The 21,648-nt window shown below is 42.2% G+C and overlaps 1 protein-coding gene across 1 annotated transcript; it reads left to right on the forward strand.

Annotated features, from left to right (window-relative positions):
* Positions 1–1,082: 1,082 nt before the first annotated feature.
* Positions 1,083–3,878, forward strand: LOC147607848 (G-type lectin S-receptor-like serine/threonine-protein kinase SD2-5). Its single transcript, XM_086790116.1, has one exon. The coding sequence runs from the start codon at positions 1,083–1,085 to the stop codon at positions 3,876–3,878; it is 2,796 nt and encodes a 931-aa protein (XP_086646242.1).
* The last annotated feature ends 17,770 nt before the right edge of the window (positions 3,879–21,648 follow it).

Raw genomic sequence — 21,648 nt, forward strand, 5'->3', positions numbered from 1 at the left:
TCAATAGTACCCTAGCTTTCAAATAATGGACACCACTCCTCTCCCCTCCTCTCTCTCCCTCTCTCTCTCTCTCTCTCTCACACACACACACACACACGTACCATTTCAAACAAACGATACAACCCCCTCCCCTCCCCTCCTTCCCCCCCTCCCTCTCTCTCTCTCTCTCTCTCTCCAAAAATTTGAGATCACAAAGGGCATCAGGGTTCGGAAAAACAATTTTAGGGAAAAGGAACTAAATCCTTTTCACCACTAAATGAGAAGGAAATTGCTATTTTTGAGATGGTATTTTCTATGTGAACTTAGAAAATATAACTAAAACTTGTAAAATTTGAAAGGGTTTTATTTCCTTCTCATAAGAATTTGAGAAGGATTTTCCCGAAGTTGAACAAGTTCTAGGCTAAAGCGAACCCGTCTTTTTCCAAACCCTGCATCCTAGTCATTTTAAATTAATATAATACCGTTTTTGTGATTGGTCTTTCTTTTTTGATTGGTCTTTCTTTTTAGACCTTGAAATCTAGGATAACATGCGTTGAATTTCAGCGCTGCGGACAAGAAAAGTGTAGGCTAAGGAGTCAAGTCTTCCAGAAGTATCTTTCCACACTCTATTAGGGTCTTGTAGTACGAAGACAACTAGGTCCAAGTTAATAGGGTCATTTAGTAGTGTCTTTCTAGCTTTCGAATACTACCGAGTTGTATTCTTAATTTAATATTATGAAGTTCAAGTAATCATCACTAATCATGCACTATTTTCTAGTTTTTAATTTAATATTATCAAGTTTAGGTAATCATCACTAATCATGTCGCCGAGTTGTATTCTTAATTTAATATTATTAAGTTCAAGTAATCATCACTAATCATGCACTATTTTCTACGTCACTCATTAAATTAGTTTTTAATAGTCCTTTAATTGTCACTCCACCACAACACCTTTCTTTCACTGCATGTTACCAAGCATTTTCCTCATATACTCAGATCTAACTATAACTAAATCTTTCTTAAAAGTAGAGCCTGCCTTTGCCACTGCAGCCTTCACATTCGAGCACTGGCCCGTGTGTGGGTGCTAGAAACACCTTGCAACGATGGGTCTCCGAGCATCCTTGTGCTTTGTTCTCGTACTATTTTTTCCTCCGTCTCTAGCTTCTCCCTCCTCTACAAACCGAACAGAGCTTCCTGTTGGATTTTTTTTCGGTCTCAGCTACAATTACAGTAATAGTGAATCAGAGGCAGGTCTCTCTGCAGGTGATGGTGAATTGTTCTTCCCGATAGTGAAATCTGAGGGCTTCTCATCTGCGGGTGAAGGGTATTCTCTGGGAATCTTTGCGATGCCATTGAGCACTGCATCAGGAAACACTTCAGTCTACAGTATGTATTTGTCGATCTGCCGCACTGTAATAATTGATTTTTCGGCTGAGAGGCGCAATACTTCTGCTCGAGTTATGGGCAGTTATGACCTGAATAGCAGCAGTGGTCTGGAAGTCAGTTACATTGCAGAGGGCAGCACGGCTATGCTTGTGTGGAACGCCCATCCGGGGCGCCCTCTCAAATCTGTGATGGCGATTTTGACCGTGAGTCAGGATGGGGCGCTGGAGCTTCAGGATTATGATGGAGAAATTGTGTGGAACGTCAGCAATGCAAGATCCATGGAGATGCTAGACTCCGGCAATCTCCTAATCAATGATGCTTCTGATGCTGTTGTATATGAAAGCTTCAAGCACCCCAGCGACACGCTGCTAAAGAACCAGAACCTCCAGGTAGGGATGGAGCTAGTGAGCGCAGACTTGACATACTCAATGTCCATGATGGCAGGTGGCCTGAGTTTCTCATTGCGTTCAGCAACCTCTGGGAATCTGCCGTATTGGCAGCTCCCGGTCCTCCACAATTCAAGTACCGATGTTTCCAAGGCCTTCTGCGGGGGCGCTGATCAAGGCGCCTACGCTGTGCTGGAGGATGTGGAGGATTTTGGTACGCTCTTTCAACTGTATCCAGGCAGTTGCAACCACACTGAACGCAACGGGCTGTATCCTGAATATGGCGCCACGTTCGGCTTAGTGAGGCTGGAGACTGACGGCTGGCTGCACTTCGTCAACCTTTCTTTAGATTTCCAGAGTGGGGATGTCGTTTCCAACAATGTGTCCACTTACATATTTGGGATCGGCTCAGCTGGGTTCAGCCCAGGCTTAGTACCGAGCCCTTACGAAAGCTGGGGTTTCTGCGATGTCCCCTTGGCTTGCGGCCATTACAGTATTTGCTCAAAGGAGGGATCCGATGTCTTTAGCCATTGCACTTGCCCTCCGAGCGGCTTCACAGCCAACATATCACGAAACGGTAGTTACCATGGTTGCATGCTTGATGATGCTCTCTCCCTTCCCAAGTGTGATAGTAATGGAGCCCCAGTGCCAGGCCAGACGCAGACACATTTCCAGCAACTGGATGACATCGCCGCCATTTTTCTCCTCTCTGGGGCAATTTTCCACAACAAGACTTCCAGCCTGGAGAACTGCATGCAGTCATGCAATTTCTCTTGCTCCTGCACTGGCTTCTTCTACGTGAAGAATATCTCCCTCTGTTTCCCCATGGAGGAAGGACTAACTTTCCTCAATGTCACTGCACTAAGCAATAATGCTACCCCAGATTATGTTGCATATCTGAAGCACAGCATCCCTATAATTTACAGTCCCGACACTGGTAGTGGAGTGAAATCGCATTTTAGTGTGCTGGCTCAGGTGGTCATAGTAATCTTGTCATTGCTAGCAGCAGCAGGACTGGTTCGGTATGGGGTGGCAGCCAGAACATGGTACACTAGTAGATACGTGACCGATGACAATATAGAATTGCTTCAGAGTTTGCCCTCCTTGATTACAAGGTTCTGCTACAAAGACCTGCACACAGCAACGCAGGGCTTCACCAGATCACTGGGTGGGGGCGCCTTCGGATCTGTGTATGAGGGTATCTTGCCTGATGGGAGGGAAATTGCAGTCAAGATACTACGGTCGATGGCACTGATGGAGGCCAGCTTGTCCAAGCAATTCATTGCTGAGATCACTGCCATATCCCAAACTGGTCATGTGAACATTGTGAATCTGCTGGGATTCTGCTGGGAATCTAACCATCGCTTGCTTGCCTACGAGTACATGCACAAAGGCTCTCTGGACAAGTGGCTCTTCCAGACAATAGAAGAGGAGGATCGACCAATGCTAGATTGGGCAACACGCTTCAAGATAGCAGTTGGTGTAGCAAGGGGTCTAACATACCTCCATGAAGAATGCTCGCAGGCCATTTTGCACCTGGACATCAAGCCCCAGAACATCCTGCTAAGCCAGGATTTTGAAGCCAAGCTTGCCGACTTCGGCTTTTCAAGGCTCATGGCAAGGGACATTTCTCAAGTGATGACTGCAGTGAGGGGCACTCCTGGGTACATGGCGCCAGAGCTGTTCTTATCCAATGCTGCCATGACCAAGAAGTGTGATGTGTACAGCATGGGGATGGTGTTTCTGGAGATTGTAGGAGGCAGGAAGAATGTGGACATCTCCTTGATGCTTCGCCAAGTGGGCGACATGCATGCAACAGCTGCCTTGGGAGACCTAGCAGAAGATCAGTGGCACTTCCCTAGCTGGGCTGCGAGGAAGTGCGAGGAGGGCAAGCTGCTGGATGTGGTGGACAAGCGCTTGAAAGGCGTATTCCAAGAGGAGGAAGCTCGGAGATTGGTGCTGGTTGCCATGTGGTGCCTTCAAGGCAATCCGATCATGAGACCAGCCGCATCGACGGTGACAAATTGGCTGCAAGGGACCACCCCTGTTGCCGTGGCTCCCCCCTTCTCTAACATCGCCAACGCCCAATCGAGTCTCAAACCTAACATTTCATCCTCAACAGCCTAGCTTATCTTCAATGTCTTATGTAACTGTTTCATTTGAGTCGGTCTGAAGTCCATGTCCCCTTACCTTTATCGTACGGTGATATAAGTCTCAAAACAAAACTTTTTTTCTAAGGATGACCTTTAAGCTCAACCGCTTTTTATAGAAAATTTTATAACTAAATTTTCCAAAAAAACGAATCTTTAAATCTAAGGCTAAGAGCACTGGTTTTTCTCCAATTAAGTCATGAAAATTACACTAAAAGATGTTTTTTTCCTTGACATTGGGTGATATCACAATAGATCATATAATCAATATCACACATGATGCCACAGTTCAAATATGTGCTTTGCTTAACAAATACATGTAGTTTAAAGGTAGCAATCCACGAGCAAGATTCTATCTATATTGCATAAGATTGTGGAATGTGCTCAAGTATTATAAGTTGCAAGTTTTCATGCAAACTATCTAGACTTTCAAATAGGGAATAGGGAATCTCTAATCATCAGGTTGGTGCAAGACCAATGCAAAACAACCTAGAGAGTGATGTGCTATGATAAGACACTCAATACAAGGCATACATGGGTCTAGTGAGATAGGGGGTTAACTGCAAAACTTGCCAGCATCCCTAAATCGCATATACAGCAATACTTTCAACCGTCTCTATATCATCTTAAGGAAGAGTTTCACAAAGTTACCACGTGGCAAGAATTTGGAGGTTCGGGAAGGGGAGGAGGAGGTTTGAAGAGGTTTGGGTAGAATTTGATTTTGGAAGCCTCAAAAGACGTGCGAAGCACGGGTTCCCAACTATTATTTTAAAAAAAGAGCTAGGTGTCGTTTGGCGATATTTTGTATATGTCGTTAGAATTATGTCACTTAACGGTACTATTAGCAACAAAAATCTCATAGAATCATTGGTTTATACTGTAGCTTATTTATCTAGTTCAAATTTCATTTCCCTACATCTCCCTCGCTTTACCTCCATCCTTTCAACTCCATCTCAATCCTCACCTCATCTTTCATCTATTATCTCCCTCTTCTCATATACCTCCTTGGCAAACCCTCACCTTATCTCCCTTAAACCTCATCTTCCTCTTCTCATATCTCTCCTTGGCAAACCCTTTATCTCCCACAACCTCATCTCCCTCCTCCAATCAAAAGATAATACTATTTCCTTTGTCTTCTCTTCACAAGCATGCAACGCATGAAGGTATATGATTTTTAATGTAAATCATTATGTAATATGTGATTAAAATTAGGCTTATCCTTACCTCTATTTGTAAAGAGTGATCTCTTGGTATCGCCCTTGCTTCTCCTCCTCTTGCTTCTCCTTGAAAACAATTTTGCTTCTCCTTCTACTAATAAGTACTTTTTTATTTTTATACAATATGTTTATATAAAGTTGAGCAACCCTCTCCTCCACATAAGGTGAGGTACCCTCTCTCTTGTTTTTTTTGTTGTAAGCTTTATGTTTATGGTTTATGGTTCATGTGTTTGTACATCTTCTTTGTTTTGTTCCAACACCTTGCGCTTCCTATTTAGGTAAACTCTAGACCGTAAACCCTTTCTATTAATGGTACACCCTCGGGTGCTATGGGAGTTTTTTCTCATATTACTAGTATGCATAGAGGGCTCTATAGATAAAGAGGACTCTGTGCATAGAGAGATTATATATAAGAGGCCTTTATGCATGCATATTAGAGAGATTATATATAAGAGGCCTTTATGCATGCATATTAGAGCATACACATAGATCTAATATGCATGCATGAATATGTATGCTCTATGCATTCTACTCTATGTGTACTCTAATATGTTTTCTCTATGCATGCTCTATGTGTGCTCTAATATGTATGCTTTATGCATGCTCTGTGTATGCTCCTATAATATGCATACATACAGCATGCATAGCTCCAATAATATGCATGCATAACAAAAGCAAACATGCTTTTCTTAAAAAAATACTAAAGCATACTTTTCACAAAAAACCTTTAACCTAAGACTTTAAGCCTTGCTTACATGCTCTATGCCTACTTGAGCTTGTATTCTTCAACACTTCCCCTCAAACTCAAGCATGCTCTCACCCATATTCCCACTACACAAAAACACTATGCTTAACGTCGCTTTCCTAACGTCACACCCAACCATGTACTCAAATAACAAAAGAATCTGGCAATTTTTTTCTCCATATGATGGAAGACGTTAAACGTTAGGACGAAATGACATTTTTGCTGATGTTTAGCGTCATAATATTTACGTCATTGATAACGTCACTGGCAAAGTGTTTTTTCAAATGTTGTGAGAGAGATTCAATTTATTTTTTCTTATTGTGACGTTTTATGTCACTAAAGCATAGTGACGTTTAACGTTAAAAAGTTTATTTATTTTTTTTCGGGAAAAAGGTCCTTCAATTAGTTAAAGAAAAAACCAGCCGCCCGCAAAGGGCTAAGTACAAACCATGACGGGCTAGATACAAACTCGCCACATATAAGGGCGGGAAATAAATAATCAAAGGGGAAGAGATGCTTCTCCTCCGGCTAGCCGCTCTGTGAAGAGAAGGCTATCTCATGTGGGGGGGGGAAGGGGGGGAGCAACTATAAAGGTGGTCTGTAAAGAGGTCACCGCCTCTATTTGTGAGGAAAGGTGTTGCATGACGAATGAAGATCAATACAAGGATGCAACAAAAAAGACACTTAGGGCTCTTGAAAAGAGTTCAAAGACACTTAGGGCTCTATTTGTGAGGAAAGGTGTTGCATGACGAATGAAGATCAATACAAGGATGCAACAAAAAAGACACTTAGGGCTCTTGAAAAGAGTTCAAAGTTGTAGATGAATGTGGGAGAGGGCTTGACAATAATCCCACATGGGAACTTTTGGGAGTTCTAGAATTTTTGTATAAAAGGTGGCCCATTTGAGAGCTAGAGAGGACTCTTTGGTCATTTGGTTGAGAGGCTCATAGAGAGAGCTTGCTCCATAGCTCCTTCTCAAGTGCTCTCCCAAGGCTCTCCATCTCCATTCATGCTTCAATCTTGTACTCTCTATTCTCTACATTTTCAATGATATGAGGTTTTGGTCTACACACTTGCTAATTTAGATTTCTTAATATTGTTTTGATTTGTGAGTTGTAGAGTGCATGTGATGAAGCTTGTGCATGAAATGATGTGTAGTTGAGGCTTGTGTGATAGCTCTTTGCATGTTAGATTCTTTGCATAAGCTGCATTTTTATGCTTAAGTGTAGCCTAATCTTGATGCTTTGATTATGTAAGATTGATTGCTTGAGTGTTGAAGAAGGATTGAGTAGGACTAGAAGTCATTAGTGTGTGGTTAACTCATCTTCTCCCATTCGGGATAGCCTCTATGCGCTAACCGGGTTGCATTCACAGATTGACAAGTGTGTGGGTTGGAGTGTAGCCTCCGCTATGCTATGATGCTCCAAACAATGGCGCCGCTGCCGGGGAACGCACACCTAAGTTAGTGAAGGGTGTTAACCATTACTTCTTACTAAGTGCTCCATTGATTGCAAAATCGTGGATTAGGGTAGATTAGAGTAGAGTTTACAAGGGCATTGAGTGTGTGATCTCAAGGGCGCCTTGTGTGTTTTCTGTTTTTTGATTAGAAGCAAAAAAAAAATTAAAACCATTGAGCGGTTGAGGTTTCTCCCGCATTGTTTTTTATGTTTTATTGCTTTTATGCTTTTTTAAGTACCGTTCATTATGCTTACATTCATTGTTTTTTTTGTCATTTCATGCTTTCAAGCTTTTCTCACTAACATGTGATTAGTAAAAAAAATAAAAAAAGAAAAGAGGTGCGTTGCTAAGCTCTTCCATAGCTTATGCAAGCTCCATAGACTCCCAAGCGTGAAGCCCGCTTAAGGAAGAGAGGAGAGAGGGAAAGAGAAGGGAGAAAAGAAAAGAAAAAAAAAACGTGGAGAGAGTTGCTAAGTGAGGAGCATTCAGCCTTTCCTTTTTCACGTAGGCACCGACCTTTGCATTTTAAAAAAGTGTGTAATATATTAAAGTTGCAAGGCGTGTGTTCATTAATTAGGCTATTCATACTATAGAGGCTTGTGTGGAGAGCACTGTATCCACGGCACTCAAGGCCAAGCCCAAGCGATATTTAAAAGGGAGTGCTAGCTTCTAGTAGCTCTTGAAAGCGGTCTGCAAAATTTTAAAAAAAAATAAAAACAAAAAAAAAACCACTCAGCCGTTGAAGGCTGGTGCGAAGGCAAGCACCTGCAGCAGCAGTTGAAGGCGAGGAGAGGCTGTGTGGAGGTGAAGAAGAGGACTGTAGGCGGTGGCTGTAGTAAGGTGGCAGCAGCGAGAAGGCGAAAATAGGAGGGCGCCTCGAAAGCGGGCGGAGGAGGCCGTGTGGAAGGCGTGGAGGCGAAGCAAGCATTGACCGGGCAGCTGCTAAGCGGGCAGAGAAGGCGACTGCAGCTGTGCGAAGGCAGAGGCGGCCGCTGCAGGCGAAAGAGACTGTAGGCGGTAGAAGGTGAAGGGCGACTCAGGTCAAGTGACCGCAAGAAGAGCGGGGTGCTGGGAGCCAAGGTGAGAAGAGCTGGTGGCAGCTGAGAGCAAGGAAGCGGTAGCTGGCAGCTGTGAAGGCAAGCGAGGCAGTGGTGGCCGTTGAAGAAGGAGCAAAAGGGTGAAGTAGCAGAGCGAAGACTTGCAGGCCTTGAAGGCGACCCACATGGGTGTGGCGACGAATCCGGGAGCCTGCAAACGGCGGAGGATAAGGTAGGTGAAATTTTCTATTTTTTTCTTTTTTATTTTTATTAAATTTTCATGTTTTTTTGTATTTTTAAATAAAAAACAAAAAATAATATTTTTTTTTATTTAAAAAAAAAGAAAAAGAGATTAAAAAAGAAAAAGAAAGAAAAAAGAAAGAAAAAAAATTAAATTTAGAAAAAGAAATTAAAAGGAATAGAAAAAAAATTAAAAAAAAGAGAAAAAACAATTAAATTTAAAAAAAAACAATTTTTATTTTTTTGAATCCATTGTTCATTATTTAAATTTTTGCATAAGTAAAGTAGCGTGCATTTTTTATTTTTTTTTTGTAATTGAGTGCATAATTAGTAGATTTATATTTTTTGTAATTAGGCACGAAATTTATTAGTTTAAAAACAAACAAACAAACAAACAAACAAAAAAAAACAAACAAAAGGAGAAAAAACAAAAGAAAATAAAAAAAAATTCTATAAATTAAGTGTTTTTTAGGAGTCTATTTTTTTTTGCATATTTTGTAATTCTTCATTTTTTTTAAATTTTTTGCATAATTAGTGTAACCTGCATTTTTTAATTTTTGTAACTTTGTGCATAATTAGTATTTTTTTTTAGTGTGATTCATAATTTTTGTGTAAATTTAAAAAATTAAAAAAAATAAAAACATAAAATCATTTTAAAAAAAATCATTTAAAAAAATAAAAAAAAATATAGGATAGATAGTTACACCACACATATTCATTTTAGTTGCATTTAGTGATTAGGTAAGTTAAAATATATATATATATATACATATATATATATATTTTATTTTAAAAAAAATAAAACAAAACAAAAACACATAAAAAACCAAAAAAAATTGACCTTATGCACTTGCGGTCGGGACGTCTTGTAGATTCTGCCATAGGGCCTAGGGCACCTTCTAGAGTACCTACGCAAGAAAGTGGGACCCAATAGGCAATTTGGCAGATATTACTGAAACCCTTTCTGAATCCCAATCCGATACCCTTTCCTCCAGAACAACTAGTTCATTGTCCATGGACAATCTAGGGCCGACAAATAGTCATCCCGTAGCCCCAAATAGAACACCCACAAGATCCTTTAATCCATTTGAAGCCGACACCATGGGGTTAACACTTAATGTGAGACTCCAATATGTCTACACAAATGCTCAAGGAGCTGAGATCTTTAGGGATCCACAACAACGGTATCTTGTTAAGATCGCAGACATTTTCTCAGAACTTGATAGAGCACCTCTAGTCAATGACTAGGGTAACATGTACATGGGTGGAGATGGTGTTCGCTACGAAGTCACCTACCATCCAGAAAAGGTAGACAAATTAGGGGAGCTCTCTAAAACCGAGTTCTTAGACTTATCAGAACTTTCCAGAGCAAGGGAGTCTAGAGATGACTGGAAAATTGAGCCGGACATGCCTGGACCATCCAATGCCCAGTCCTCAAAGCCATCCATAGATGATTTACTTCTTGTAGATCTAAATTTGGAAAGGGGTAGGAAAGGCAAGAGTAAAATGGATCAAGGGGCTGAAAACCAATGGGAGTTTGTACGACAAATTCCAGTGACAAAGGTCTTACAGGATGACCCACTTCAAGAGGTCTATAAGGACTCGTTAGAGGGATATTATGCCACAACTAGATTGCCACAGCTAGATCTTCCTCTAGCTCATGTGGTGGTAGTTGAGAAGCTTGCAGGACACATGAACAGAATAATTGATAAATGGGCCAATGAATACCGAACCTTAGATTGGAAAGAAATTCGGGAACTCACGTGGAAAGGACAACCATTATTCATGGAAGTGTTCTCAACAAATACAGCCAAACCGGGAGAGACAGCCTTTCTTGGTGAAACTGTTGCTCCTCCCTTACGAGAGTTCACTAGAGAGGGACCTTCAACATCTAAGTGGACCACTGCTAGTAGCCCAACTCTAGCACCAAGATATCGTCCTACACCAAATGTGCGACCACCGGTCACACCACAACAACATCTTTCTCACTATGACAATCGGAGGAGAGGGGAGCCAACTCGGCCTCCCATAAATGCACCTCCTGAAATGCGGGTGACAAGATCTTTGGAGGGGTTTGGAGAGGCTGGTAATAGGGTACCCACACCAATTTTTGATGCATGTGGACCATCTTTCCAAAGAGAGGAACAATTCCCACTGAGAGTGAGAGGCCGTAGGTCCTATGATGATGAGTATTCAAGACAAGTAAGGCCATCAACTCTTCAGAAACTGGTAAAGAAGTATGAAGGGTCGGGAGATCCATACGACCATGTAGCAGCATTTAGGCAAGCAGTTCGAGCTGAGCAAGTGGCTGATAAGCATACTCAAATTGAAGGATTTGGACTCACTCTTGAGGGAAAAGCCCTGGCTTGGTTTCAGGCATTAGAGGCTTCAGACAAATCTTCTTTACGAGTTTTGGAAGAGAGATTCATTGCTGCTTTTTCCTTGATGGAAATTCAACATGACACGGTAGCACACATCTACTCTTTCAAGCAAGGCGAGAATGAGAGTGTTAGAGACTGTGTAAATAGAATGAAGCAGTACATTAATCGTTGCCCAGAAGATGAGAAGCCCGCCCAAAGTCGATTAATTTCTCTCTTCTTAAAAGGACTCAAAAATTCGACTCTGCATACACATCTCTATGCGAAGAAGCATACAAATTTCAATGAGTGTTGCCATGATGCTATGGATTTCACCGATAACTTCAAGTTCCAAGATGGTTCTGGCCCAGAGGTGAAACCTAGAGATCAGTGGGGTGATGACCAAAGTTCAGGGTCTAGCGCGCTAGTAAATCCAGACCAGATAGCTAACCTAGTACTACGGAGATTGGGACAGACCTATCGTCCACCCATGCAGCCACAACAACAGCAGCAGAGAATGAGGAGTGTACTTCCTACAGGTCCTCATCTTTGTGGAGCATGTGGCGGTAACCATAAAACAGAGGAATGTAATACCTTTTCTCCTCTAGTCACAAACCAACCCACAAAAAAATGGTGCCAAGCCTGTGCTTGGAACTTTACCCACACCACACAGGATTGTACTCGCATTGCGAGAATGAGACAGGAACGTGAGCAGCCAAGGAGTGGAGTGGCTCCACAAATGTATCAACAGTATACTAATTTTGAACGTAAGCCACCGATGGCACAAGAGCAAGCACGACCTGTTCTTGGTGCTCAACCTCCTGCTCCAGGGACTGCTCCTGTGAGGGTTGTCGACTACAACAATTCAAATATGTGTAGAGAATTGGTAAACCCAGGTTATGTGGAGGAGGAATATGTATCATATTCATCCAAAGAAAATATCTTTGAAAGTCCCACATACCCAAGCCCAGCACTGGCCGGGGGAACAAAACTCTTTAATGTTGCTAGGCGGCTACCAACCTAGGACTCCAGGCCCCTCAGGTCAATGGCAGCCAAGGAAAGTAGAGGCCAAACCAATGGGCCCCTGTTATGAGTGCGGAGAACCCCATTGGGCTCGTGATTGTCCACATCGCTCTAGGCAAGCATCTCGGTCCAATAACACAGTACAACAGTTTCCACCAATTGAAAGATATTGTCTAGGGTGTTGTGTAGAACACTTCCCAAAAGACTGTCTGCTGAAACCACATGAGGAAGGCACCTCTCAACCAAAGGTCTCACTCAACCTTGTAGGGGCAGTTCCATCGCCACCTTCATCTGAGAATGAGGATGTCGTGCCACTTAGAGTCATGACTAGATCACAGACACGAAATGCAGAAATGCAAACTGATGAGACACCTCGAACTAGGGATGCAAAGACAAATCTAGTGGACAAGACCCTACAGTCCAATAGAAAAAAAACCACTCGGAGGAAGAAGAACCGAAACAAGCAAACTAAAAGTACATCCACTAGTTCTCAAGAAGCCTCTAAACAAAACATGAGGGATAAAACTTTTACATCCCAAGAAGTGCATGAGGAACATCAACCTCAACCTGGGCCTAGTGCTAAACAAGATGAGGCTAGTACGACTGAGGATAGTTCTGGGGGTTCTGTTTTTGTGGATAAAGTGAATGAGACTCTAGAGGCCATCATTGATGCTCATAGAAGTCGCATTGCAGCATTATCTGAGCTACCCAAGAAGCTTCAAGAATACCCAAACCCTCGTGAGGAGAAGATCAATCTAGCTGTACATCAGCAACTCATTAGGGAAGCTCAGTCAATACTTGAGGGACCACCACCACCTATTCCTCAGGGCCCAACCTCTCTTAAACCAACATTAGAAACCATACCGGAAGTGTCATCAAGTCAGGAAATGAAAAGTGAGCTCATTTCACAAGCTCATAGCAAAAGGTCTGCACCAATTGACACCCAATTGAAAGGGGGGTAATCTTCCACCACCTAGCCTTGTCCTCCCATGCAATGATGAAGTTATTGATGCTAATGAGGACATGGCAAATGAGATGTGGGCTGCAGTTCATGAGAAAGTTAATGAGAACATGTCTTCTATTAGTTCGCCTCCATTCTCTGAGGTGGATTTTACCAGGGGCACGGAAAACAACTTTAGACGCCCAAGCATCCAGGAGGAAGTTCAAACAATTGTTTCTCCTAGAAGTAAGCAGACAATGAAAACCTTACCATCATATCTGGGAGAATATGAGAACTGTTCTCAAACCTTGAGGATACCCTCCATGCATAAAAGGTTGACAAAGGAGAAGGATATGAGTATGGTGCAAGCTATTTTGTCAGCACCAGTGGCTTGTACCTTACCATTGCTTGATTTGATAAAAATTTGACCTGAGTTGTGGAATGATATTGCCACATGTTTGTCAGAGCAGGTATTGCTATAAAAGGGTCACCATGAGTGTACTATACACCCCGAGACAAAGCATGTAATGCCAGTTCCTATCAACAAAGTAGGAAAATTTTGTGAGGACGATCAGGGAAATGCTACCCTCCCATTAGAAGTGCGAAAAGTAGCTTCAACTGCAATACTTGATAGTGGCGCAGGAGTGGGCATTGTGACAAGGTCCATTTGGGAAAAATGGGGCAAACCAGCTATTAGGAGTACCAGGATGCGCTTGCAGCTAGCAGATGGAAGCTTAGAACATCCCCTTGGGCTGCTTGAGAACATATTGGTCACCACATGTGGGATTGAATATGAGCACACCTTTGCAGTAGTGGATTTTGGAAAACATCCAAACTATGAAGTGATATTGGGTAGACCATTCATGCGACAATTTCAAATGATTCAAGATTGGGGATACAATTATTTGTACCTCCGACATGATTCTGTCATCACAAGGGTCAACCTAAGGAATCACTCATATCGTGATGTAACAAGGTCTCCAATAGATGAGTTTGATTCTGCTTCATCTGAGGGCTCAAGAGTTACATTGTCCGATGGGCAAGAAGATCTGTGGATGTGTGGAGCCTCATGTAGGGATTTCAACACTGAGAGACTTAAGGGCAATCGAAGTGTATCAGACGAGGCATACATTCCACAACCCTTCCCTGAGCATTTAATTGATCCATTAGAATGGAGTCATGTCCTTGCAACATTATCGACATGTGCTTTACCGAAGCCAATTCAATTTTGTGACTCAGATGGATATGATATTATTCCTATACGAATGGTACAACCACGTGCCCTTCTAGATGATTTGTACTATAGAGATACATCCACAACAGCTATGCATGTCGAGGAAGTCTCAGTGGAGGATTTGACACTCGAATCTGCTAATGATGCTGATAAGGAAGATGGCTGGGACTCTGATTTTAATAATGATGTGACAATCCCTGAGGATGAGTTAGGAAAGGCACGCCTACTCTTGAGAGGAAGGGAGGTTCAGGTAGAGATCCCTCGAAGCCGACATAAACATAAATGCTGTAAGAGCCATAAAAGAATCCGTAGACAGGATGAGCGTGAACAACGTGAGAGACTACAAAAATAAAAGGAGGAGTCTAAGAGTGAAAACTCTCGACCACCACCTCACTTCTCAGGAAAGAACGGATATCTATACTATGTCCAAGCACAAGATAGTATCAAAGACCAAATAAAACGATCAGATAGATTCCAAGCAGGGGAAAAGCTAACAACTGTTAGCAAAAATCGTAAAAAAACGAAGAAACAAAAACCAAAACTCAAGTCTAAAACCGATTCAAAAAAGAGTGTGGGAAGTGCAAAGGCAACGGTTGAACAAAAAAATCCGATGCAAGATGGCAAAGGAGAGCTCAAAACCGCATGGTCTTCAATGAGTGAAGACTCAAGTGGACATGAACAAGGTCTAAATGTTCCTCCCAATTTCACACAGTACACTCTTCAAGATCGGAAGACTGTTCTTCAACAGCCCATGCGACAAAAACCAAGCGTGCCAGGGGTTTCATACGATGGTCCAGAAGATGCAAAAAAGATTGATATTGCTAAGCCAGGAGAAGAGCCTCGCTATGTGTGGATTGCCACAGACTTGTCCTTAGATGAGGAGAAGTTATTAATACAAACAATAAAGGAGTATCTCGATGTTTTTGCTTGGAGTTATAAAGACCTCAAAGGAGATGATCCAAGCATATGTCAGCATACAATTCCATTGTGAGAGGATGCAAAACCCTCCAAGCAACGTCCTTATACCTACAATGAAAACTTCGCACGGAAGATAAAGGAAGAAATAGACAAGCTCTTAGAGGCAGAATTTATCTGAGATTGAACATACTGAATGGGTCTCCCCTATTGTAGTGGTGCCCAAGAAAAATGGAAAACTTCGAGTATGTGTAAACCTCAAGAAGGTAAATGCAGCTACTGTGCGTGATCATTACCCACTTCCAATCACGGATCATGTTCTGGAACGAGTTGCAGGGAAAAAGGCATATAGTTTCTTGGATGGATTCTCCGGGTACAATCAAGTATCAATTGATCCAAAGGATCAACACAAGACAGCCTTTGCTACTGAAGATGGCATCTTTGCCTATCGTGTTATGCCATTTGGTCTAACAAATGCACCAGCAAGGAGTACCTTAGGCAATTTCTTGAGATCTTCATGGATGATTTATGTGTTCACTCACAAGAGCGTGATGATCATATAGAACACCTGAGACTTGTGTTTCAAAAGTGTCAACTTTATCGTATATGCTTGAATCCTGACAAGTGCAAATTCATGGTAAGACAAGGGAAAATTTTGGGCCATATTGTTTCTCACAATGGGATTTCAACAGATATGGATAAAATTGATGTCATTGTCTCATTACCTCAGCCTATCAACCCTAAAGGGGTACAAACATTCATGGGACATTGTGGCTATTACCGTAGATTCATCTACATGTATGTTGTCCTAGCCAGACCGTTATATGCTCTTCTTGTAAAGTTTAATTGGACTGATGAGTGTGAGGAATCCTTTGAAAAGTTGAAGCAAGCATTAGTGACTGCACCCATCTTACGGGCACCAGATTGGAACCAAATCTTTCATGTCCATATTGATGCTTCCAACTTTACAATTGGATGTATTTTGGCTCAATCGGGAGAACACAATAAGGATTTCCCAATCTCATGTGCTAGTCGACAGTTGAACAATGCTGAGAAGTATTACACCACAACAGAAAGAGAAGGATTGTCCATGGTATATGCAGTGAAAAAGTTTCGCCATTACCTTTTGGCAAACAAATTCATATTTTTTGTGGACCATCAAGCATTGCTATATTTGGTGAATAAACCTTGTGCAACTGGAAGGATTGTGAGGTGGTTTATCATCCTTCTTGAGTTTGATTTTGAAGTTGCAGTTCGAAAAGGAACAACTCATCTAAGGGCAGATCATTTGTCTCGAATCACCTCTGGCGAAGCTCCTGTGGGTGTGGATGATGATATGTTAGATTCAACACTTTTCCTTGTAGAGACAGCTCCTAAATGGTCTGAATCCATTTTAGAAATTCTGACAAGTGGGCAGATACAACTAGCGGGTCCTAATGTGGACCTATGGCGACCATTCACATTAATCTCAGGGAGATTATATCGTCAAGGTAATGATGGAGTGTTGAGGCTTATACCTAACCCCGACCAATATGAGGAAATCTTGGAATGGGCACATGCAGGTATCGATGGAATCCATGCATCAGCTACTATTTGTGTGCGACGTATATCTCAAGATGGGCAATGGTAGCCTACCATGCATGCAGAATATATTATAGTCGCAACCGACTATTTGACCAAATGGGTAGAGGCAAAGGCAACGGTCAAAAATGATGCCAGAACCACAGCCAAGTTCTTGTATGAGTACGTGTTTACACGCTATGGCTTACCTATTGAGATCGTTAGTGATCAAGGTGTACACTTTGTAAATGAAGTCATAGAATTTAAATTGCTTCAAGAATTTATGGTAATTCACAAGCGTTCTGCACCCTATCATCCCCAGACCAATGGACAAGCCGAGAGTACTAACAAGATTCTCTGCATAGCACTCACAAAGATTGTTGAGGGACATAGGACTGATTGGGAGCAAAAGTTGCACTCAGTTCTTTGGGCATATAGGACAGCCTATAAAACATCTGTGGGCACAACCCCATTTGAACTTGCTTTTGGGTTAGATGCAATTCTTCCCATTGAGTTTCTTGTACCTACTCTACGAGTAGCTAAACAATTGGATTGGACTGGTCATGAGCTTTCACAACGCGTTGATGAATTGGAAAAGCTTGATGAGACCCGCTTATTGGCGGTAATGGGGATGTATGCCGAGAAGAGGAGACAAAAGCAATGGTATGATAGAAATGTAACAATTGGCCGATTCAAAAAAAGAGACCTGGTGCTCTTGTACACACTTAAGAAGCATAAGAGAAAGCTCAAAAAACGTGGCCTAGGACCGTTTGTGATTATTGAGCTTACTCCAAGTGGTGCAGTGCGTTTAGAGACACTAGACGGTAAGCAAATACCTAACTTCATTAATGGAAGTCGTCTCAAGAAATACAATGAACCATTAACTGAAGCCATGCTTCAACAGATGCATGCTGCACAAACACGGAAAGAAGCACTTGACCTACTTAAACGTCAGGCTCAAGAGGAGGCTAAAGCTAGAGTTGCAAAAGCCAAGGAGCGTCGCAAAGCTTCTATGTTGGCCATACAGTTGGCTACTGATGAACCATATGTCGATCCATTCAATATTCAAGTGTGCCTCCATCTTCATGAGACTACCTACTTTGTCTCTGCCTTAATTGACTCTGGTGCAGATTATAATGTTCTCTCGTTTGACACCTGGATAGCCTTGGGTCAACCACCACTTGTGCAAATTCCTGTGGACCTACGAAGCTTCTCCGGAGAAGATAACCCTATAGAGGGAAAATGTGTCATTATGATGACCATTCAGGATCACCAGATGTCAGTGCCCTTTTATGTGGCACGTAAGTCCAAGGCAGTAGTAGAGGTTGTTCTCGGTAGATCGTGGTTAAGTGCTACCAATTGCTCATTAGATTGGAAGAATAGACAATACAAGTTGCAAATTGATTCTGATTGCATCTTGGGATCTGCTACTCCACGAGCTTTATCGTGTCAAAGGGGTAATGTTTCTACCTTACCCAACCCACAATCAAAATCTGCTCTTGAAGCTCCAAAACAAATGATGTGGATAATTGATGAGTACTCAAGTGAGGGCCATGGCTGGCATGTTCCAACTACTAGGGCTTGTTCAGCATGTGCAGCTCTTTGATCATTCACCCAGGAACTTCAGAACTTCATGCCAATTTTTTAGACTTCTTAGCCGCTTTATCCCTAGGAATAGAATTACAGCACCTCTTTGTGTAATGAATCGTGTATACCATGGTATGTCTTCTTCTCAGTTTCGCTTCTTTATGCGATTACGACTGAGGCGCTGAATATGGAGCCGAGCTGCTCTATGTACATATTGCAGCTTTTATATAAATAAAGAAATGTTTTCCGGAGAAAAATTTCCTGTTGTATAAATGATTGTTTACGGCGGACGATCTGATAAAGAAAAATTTGTTATCGGACATATGTCATAGATCTCCAATAAGATCTTGTCTTGTTTAAGAAATTGTTTTCCGAACTCTTAAGTCTTAGGATCTCATGAATAATATCAAAATAAAAATTTAATAATATATAAATTTTGGCAAAATCATGAGACGAGGAAACCGTGGTCGTCAGCCAGACCCTGTCTTTGAAGATGACGAGCTTGACCTTGATGTTCGCAAGGCTCTTCATAGGACTCAGCCAGGACCCTTCAAAGGAGAAGGGGAGAACCTGGGCGAGGCTGTGGAGAAATGGGTGGAAGCCATGGAAGAGTATTTTGACGTCACAGGATACAATCAGCGGAGCAAAATGGCTCTTGCCCAGCTGAAAATAGTGGAAAGAGCCAGGGTAGCATGGAGAAACCACTGTGACACCAACCGTCTGGACAGAAATACTCAATCTTGGAATGATCTGAAAACCTATCTAAGAAAGAGATTTTGTCCTCCTGGATTTTTGGAAACCAAAATGAATGAATTCTTAGAACTAAAGCAGGAGAGCAAAACCATCGAGGAATATCACCAGGCCTTTGCCCTTCTACTCAAATATTCACCACCTCTTGATGAAGAGCAACTCATGGCCAGGCTCATTCGAGGAATGAACGAACCTTGGACACACTGGTCAAAAATGCCAAGCCAGTGTCCATGGCTGAAGTAGTAAGAATGGCAAAAGATTTTGCCAAAGCTTTTGTAGTAAAGGTCCCACCAAAACCTGCACCCTCTAACTTTAAAAGATTCCAAGCCCAGGGAAGTACTTCCAACTTTCCACCCCCAAAGAGGCAGCAAGGCCTGAATCAGAATCAGGATACAGGAAGATTCAGAAGTGAAGGAAGACCCTTCCCCCAGAGTACTTTCTCAGGAACCCCATCGCTTTCAAAAAATCAGAAAGATGAGCTCAGAACTGAAAACCGATGTTTTGGATGCCAGGGTTTTGGTCACCAGTTAAAAGACTGCCCGACTCCTGCCATGTCAAGGGGACAGGGAAGTCAAGAACCCCGAATTCAGAGACCAACCCCTTCATTCCAGTCTAATCAGGGTCCGTCTCGCCCAAGCCAGGGAAACCCTAGAAGAATTCCAGCTCAACCATCTGCCTCTATCCAGAGTAATCTCAAAACTCCTTCCCAGAATTGGAACAACAAAAGAGAAAGAGTTCTACCTCAGACTGCAGCAGCCAGAGCAGTCACAATTTCAGATGTAGTAGAACAGGAAAAAGGGCAGATCTATGCTGCAATTGAAAATCAAGGGCCTAACGAGCAGTTCTCCGTCATCCATGCTCCAGCAGAGTATTAGGGTAAGCCTTTTAAGCTTTTGATTGATTCAGGAAGTTCTCATTCATTCATTTCCCTTGGATGCTTGCGTAAGCTAGTCTTAGAACAGAAATCAGGGAAACCTATACAAGTTGAATTGGCCAGTGGGAAGACTCTTTTCACTCACCATGAGACAGATCTTATCCAGTTCAATCTAGATGGTAATGTAACCGACTGTCAGTTCAAAGTCTTACCTCTAGGAGTTTTTGACGGAATCCTTGGAATGGATTGGCTCCACAAAAATCAAGCTGACATACACTGTCACAATGGAACCATTTCCTTCCATGACCTTCACGGGAACAAAGTCCATGGAACTGGAGTTTCCAGATCCCTAGACCTTCAGTTAGTAAAAGCTTCCAGGTTACTGAAAGGACTTAGGAAGAAGCAGCAAATTTATGTTGTCAAAATGAACCCAGTAGACTCAAAGCTTAAAGCTAAAGAACCGGAATGGTTAAGTGAATTTGATGATATATTCCCAGAGCAGAGCTAACTGAAATGCCTCCAATTCGAGAAATAGATCATGTGATTGAATTGGCCATCGAACTCAAGGAACAGCTTAGGCAGCTGTTAGAACAAGGGTTTGTAAGACCCAGTGTTTCACCTTGGGGTGCACCAGTTCTCTTTCAGAAAAAGAAAGATGGAACGCTTAGACTCTGTGTGGACTACAGAGGTCTAAATCAGCTGACAGTTAAGAATAAGTATCCTATCCCAAGGATTGATGAGCTTTTGGACAGGCTAAATGGAGCCCAGATCTTCACAAAAATAGATCTCAAATCCGGGTATTACCAGATCAAGATCAATGATCCAGATATACCAAAAACAGCCATCAATACTCGCTATGGGCATTATGAATTTACTATCAGGCCGTTCGGATGAACTAATGCCCCAGCTACATTCAATCGCCTAATGCAGGACATCCTCAGAGAATACTTGGATGACTTTGTTCTAGTTTTCTTTGATGACATTCTGATTTACTCAAGGAATGCAGCCGACCATGAGACTCATGTTCGAAAAGTTCTTGAGATTCTAAGGAAGAATCAACTCTTTGCCAAAAAGAGCAAATGCACTTTCTCTGCCGACCACGTTGAATACTTGGGATTTCTGGTATCCAAAGATGGAATTTCTCCAGACTCCGCAAAAATCCAAGCTGTCATAGATTGGCCTGACCAAAGACAGTGAAAGAAGTCAGAGGATTCTTGGGATTGACTGGTTGTTTGGTATAGAATTTTTATACCAAAGTATGCTCTCATAGCTTCCCCCCTTACTAACCTTCTAAAAAAGAATATCCCATTTCAATGGTGTACCAAGTGCCAAAGTGCTTTTGATAAGTTGAAGACCGCCTTGGTAACCAGTCCCGTTCTGAAGCTGCCAGATTTCTCTCTACCCTTTGAGGTAGTAACTGATGCAAGTGGTTTTTCCCTGGGAGGTGCACTCATGCAGGAAGGTCATGCAGTGGCCTATGAATCCCGAAAGCTCAGAACACATGAGAGGAATTATGTTGTCCATGACCTGGAATTGCTTTCAGTAGTCTATGACTTAAAGTTATGGAGACATTACCTACTGGGAAAAAGATTCACTTTGATGACAGATCATCAGAGCTTAAAGTGGATCTTTACTCAGAAGGACCTCAACATGTGCCAAAGAAGGTGGATGCAGACCCTGCAGGAATTTGATTTTGAAATCAAGTACCGCCCAGGCAAAGAAAATGTAGTAGCAGATGCCCTAAGCAGAAAAGCCTCCTTGCTTGCAATTACTGTAATATCAAATCCCTTGTTTATTGAAGCAAGAGAGA

This window comes from Cibotium barometz, chromosome 54, assembly GCF_041138505.1.
Source record: "Cibotium barometz isolate CiBa-2024 chromosome 54, ASM4113850v1, whole genome shotgun sequence".
In the NCBI taxonomy this organism is placed as follows: domain Eukaryota; kingdom Viridiplantae; phylum Streptophyta; class Polypodiopsida; order Cyatheales; family Cibotiaceae; genus Cibotium; species Cibotium barometz.

Bases quoted from the DNA above. Each gene is read 5' to 3' on its own strand.
- LOC147607848 (XM_086790116.1), top strand. From the start codon at position 1,083: ATGGGTCTCCGAGCATCCTTGTGCTTTGTTCTCGTACTATTTTTTCCT.